The sequence below is a fragment of the Haplochromis burtoni genome, unplaced genomic scaffold, assembly GCF_018398535.1.
Source record: "Haplochromis burtoni strain Fernald_Lab_line unplaced genomic scaffold, NCSU_Asbu1 Contig_39, whole genome shotgun sequence".
Taxonomy (NCBI): domain Eukaryota; kingdom Metazoa; phylum Chordata; class Actinopteri; order Cichliformes; family Cichlidae; genus Haplochromis; species Haplochromis burtoni.
Genome location: NW_024582400.1, coordinates 592,152 through 595,984, shown reverse-complemented (window position 1 = coordinate 595,984; position 3,833 = coordinate 592,152). Strand labels below are relative to the sequence as shown.

At 41.4% G+C, this 3,833-nt stretch overlaps 1 protein-coding gene across 2 annotated transcripts in view; it reads left to right on the top strand.

Moving 5' to 3' along the window:
- LOC102288839 (aspartyl aminopeptidase) overlaps nucleotides 1-3,833 on the top strand; it is a 31,170-nt gene that overhangs the window by 3,916 nt on the left and 23,421 nt on the right. For both annotated transcript variants that reach the window (XM_005919891.2, XM_005919892.3), the window contains exons 4-8: nucleotides 1,077-1,190; nucleotides 1,559-1,684; nucleotides 2,543-2,667; nucleotides 2,948-3,032; nucleotides 3,339-3,446. In XM_005919891.2, the coding sequence (XP_005919953.1) occupies nucleotides 1,077-1,190; nucleotides 1,559-1,684; nucleotides 2,543-2,667; nucleotides 2,948-3,032; nucleotides 3,339-3,446 (558 nt within the window). The remainder of the gene's footprint in view (nucleotides 1-1,076; nucleotides 1,191-1,558; nucleotides 1,685-2,542; nucleotides 2,668-2,947; nucleotides 3,033-3,338; nucleotides 3,447-3,833) is intronic.

The following is a 3,833-nucleotide window of genomic DNA, read 5'->3' as shown; positions in this document are numbered from 1 at the left end:
CACACCTGATATAGGGTGTTGATGTCATTAGACCACACCCCTTCTCATTACAGAGATGCACATCACCTAATATGCTTAATTGGTAGTAGGCTTTCGAGCCCATACAGCTTGGAGTAAGACAACATGCATGAAGAGGATGATGTGGACAAAATACTCATTTGCCTAATAATTCTGCACTCCCTGTAGATGCTGAAATTTCAGAATTTGTATTTGGAAAATCTGACCATGTTCACTAACTAACCAAGGGCTTTTATTTTGGAAGTATCATGATAAATGTCTGTAAATGTCTAGGGGCTTTTGTTTTGAAAATCTGACGTTCGATTTTGTTTTGGGAAAAAGAGACCCTTTAAAGTATCCTGGTAAATTTCTATAACAGTTAAGGGTCTTTTATTTTGAAAATTAAACGTGTATTTTAACATCCTGAAGTCCTTTACTTGTGTGTTATGTGTATGTCAGGTAGACTTTTAATACGAAGGAAAATTATCCTGGTGAATTTCTATAATTTTATTCATTTTCTGCAACAATCAAAGGATTTAATTTTCAAAGTTTTGCATATGTCTGAATGTCCTCATAATTTCCCAAAAGTAACTGGGGACCTTTTATTTAGGAAAAAATGACCCTTTATGATATTCTGGTGAATTTCTATAACAGCTGAGGGTCTTTTGCTTTGAATATCTGACTTTCATTTCACATCCTGACAAGTTACTGTAACTAACGGAATTTTTTATTTTGAAAAAGAATAAGAACACATTATTTTGAAAATGTGTTTGAGATTTCTGTTAAGTTATAATAAAGTGGGGGTATTTAATTTATCTGCATATGCCTGAATTTCATGATGCTTCCTGTCATAATAGCTTCCTAACAGAAGCTTTTATTTTGAAAAATGTGCATCTGTAGGTTTCCTCCTATAGTGCAAAGATATGCGTGTTAGGTTAACTGCTGTTTAAATAGTTTTCCATTGGCTCTCTCCATTTGAATCTACCAATCACAAGCAGGTTGTTTCTGATTGGTGGACTTGCTTCAAGGGAGATCATAATGGGGATAAATTTGCCGTCTTTCCCGTCTTCTCTCTGCAGTACTTTGTGACCAGGAACTTCTCCAGCCTCATTGCCTTTGCGGTGGGTGGACGCTACCTGCCGGGAAACGGCTTCTCTATGATCGGCGCCCACACAGACAGCCCCTGCCTCAGGGTGAGACTCCGCCCACTCATTCACCTGTATCAGCTCTTTGCTTCCACTCTGGATGCAAAGCCAAACCATAGCGGAGAGGAGCTGAAACATGAGGAGAGTGAAGCTGAGCCGATGCCGAGAGTCATGAGGAATGGTTTTTATTTTACTATCAGCTTCTTCCTCTCATGTTTAGGAAGGTGGACGCCAAAGGAAATGCTGCGTCTGTCTGGAGAACCAACATGGTTTTGTTTTAGTCATTTTAAGGTCTTAGAATAATCTGAAAACTGAGGCAACCTCATCCAAATTCTTTGTACCAAAAGAAGGGAAGAAAAATCATGATTGTGTTTATTTTTTGATTGTGAGATTATTGATTGTGTTTGTGCTTCCAGGTGAAGCCGAGGTCTAAGAGGACCAAGCAGGGCTGCCTGCAGGTCGGCGTGGAGTGCTACGGCGGCGGAATCTGGAACACCTGGTTTGACCGTGATCTCACCATCGCAGGCCGCGTTATGGTCAAGGTAGCGTGATTGTTTTTATGTTTACTTCTGTGGCTTACTATTAAATCTGTGCTGTCTGGTTTTCTTTGGGGTTTGTTTTTTTGTTTTTTAAGCTGTACAGAATATAACTTACAGAAATGTTAAATTCATTGTAAGGCTCAATTGTAAGGTTTTGGTCTTAAATTTGATATAAATATGTAGCTATTTTTCTGTAAAATAAAATGTATGTAAATTTATGACCAAAAACATGAAGCCATTTTCTTTCTAATCAGGAAACTGGTTTGCTTTCTATGCGGAGCCTGACCATCAGCTTTGACCCATTCCTCTATAAAATGTCAAACTTCGGTGCTGCTTTTTTCGATGACATTTATCGAGCGCACCACTGAGGACGAGAGGCTAAATGTCTCGCCTACAGCTGTCAGCTCGAGCCAGACTGTGACACAACAGTAAACCCGTTTAAATGAGTAGTCGAATCGCTTTTTACAGCAAAACATCACAAAAACGCAGCTGCACGATTCAGAAAATTCAGACAGGCAATACCTTTTTCAAAGACCACTATCAGTCACCTTAACATTATTGAAGCAGCGTGGGATCATCTTCTGTTGAGTCCGTTGAGGGAAAAAAAACAATATAACAATCAGTAGGAGCTTCGACAACAGTGACATATTCACAACTGTTTCTGATTACATGATCCATACTGTTGATTTCCTCTTAATGTGTGCATGCAGGAATCCCTGTTCAACTTTGGCCAGAAAATAATTAACAAATCAATGTAGAACCGTAAACTGGGATCCTGTTTTCCAAGCTAAATGTGGCCCACAGTTAGTTTATGTAATGTCCTTTTGATATGATGGAAACTCCATATTTTTTTTACTTCAGAGTGGCGGGAAGCTGGTGAATCGACTCGTTCACGTCTCCAGGCCTCTGCTCAGGATCCCTCACCTGGCCATCCACCTGCAGCGGGACATCAACGACTCCTTCGGGCCCAACAAGGAGAACCACCTGTCAGTTACTAAACGCAACACTTCTATGAAATGCACCACTTCTATTGAATTTGTTACAGTGGAAGCTCATATTAAACATGGACACAGGCACAAATAATAAAACCTAATCCCCGTGAACACTTTATTTCGGGCTTCTATTCTACCCTTGGATCTGCGTGATGTCATAGATAGGCAGGGAAGCCTGTGTGTCATTGCCTTTTCTTGTTCTATTTTTAGTCCATCATTGATGTGGCTTTGAGATGAGCTTTGGTTTACAGTCGGTATGTTTCATCTGTCTCAGTGTGCCCATCATCGCCACTGCCGTCCAGGAGGAACTGGAGACAGGCTCGGCGTCCTCTGGAGACGCCTCCTCTGCTGCCAGCACGGTAACCCCAACCTACAGATCTGTAAAAAGCCCTGAATGGGATTACATTCATTCATCCAAAATTTGGGTAAAAAATTGGTATTAAAAGCTCTTTCAGATACCTTAAAATGCTGAGATACCTTGGCCTGCAGAAGCTGGGAAATGCCAAATATTTAGACCATTTTGAGGCCTGAGTAATCTCTGGAATAAGAAAAGATAATCTATCAGATTTGGTGTCTGAAAGCTAAAGATAAACCGCGTCCTTTCAGCTGACATCACGAACATGAGTCTTAAAGATGCTGCGTTGTGCTTTGTGTCCCTTCCTCAGGCGGAGAAACACCACCCAGCGCTGGTGAAGGTGCTGTGCTCGGAGCTGGGAGTCGAGCCAGAAGCTCTGCTGGACTTTGAGCTGTGTCTGGCTGACACGCAGCCTGCGGTGAGTCCGCGAGTAAACCATTGACTTCCTGTCACTTTCAATGCAGTGATGATCCCAGGAAGTCGGCCGATGTCTTTAGTTTAATCAGTTTTATGACAGCTGGTGTTGCCTCCCTAAGATGATGACCAGAGGGGCAACTGGTTTCCTGTTCAACAACGTGTGGCGCTGTGATAAAGAATAGAAAAAGGGACACACGTTGAGCTGATGTCAGTTTCACAACAGGAAGGTTTATTCTTCACAACAGCTTAGAACAGCTTCAGGTATCACCATACTAACTGCAAAGAAATGGCCTTATGTTTCAGTCCAGTTTACCATACATGACCACAGTTCCCTGAGCTAGAGACTGTATAAATCCCTCAATACAACTTTGACAAAACATAAACAAAA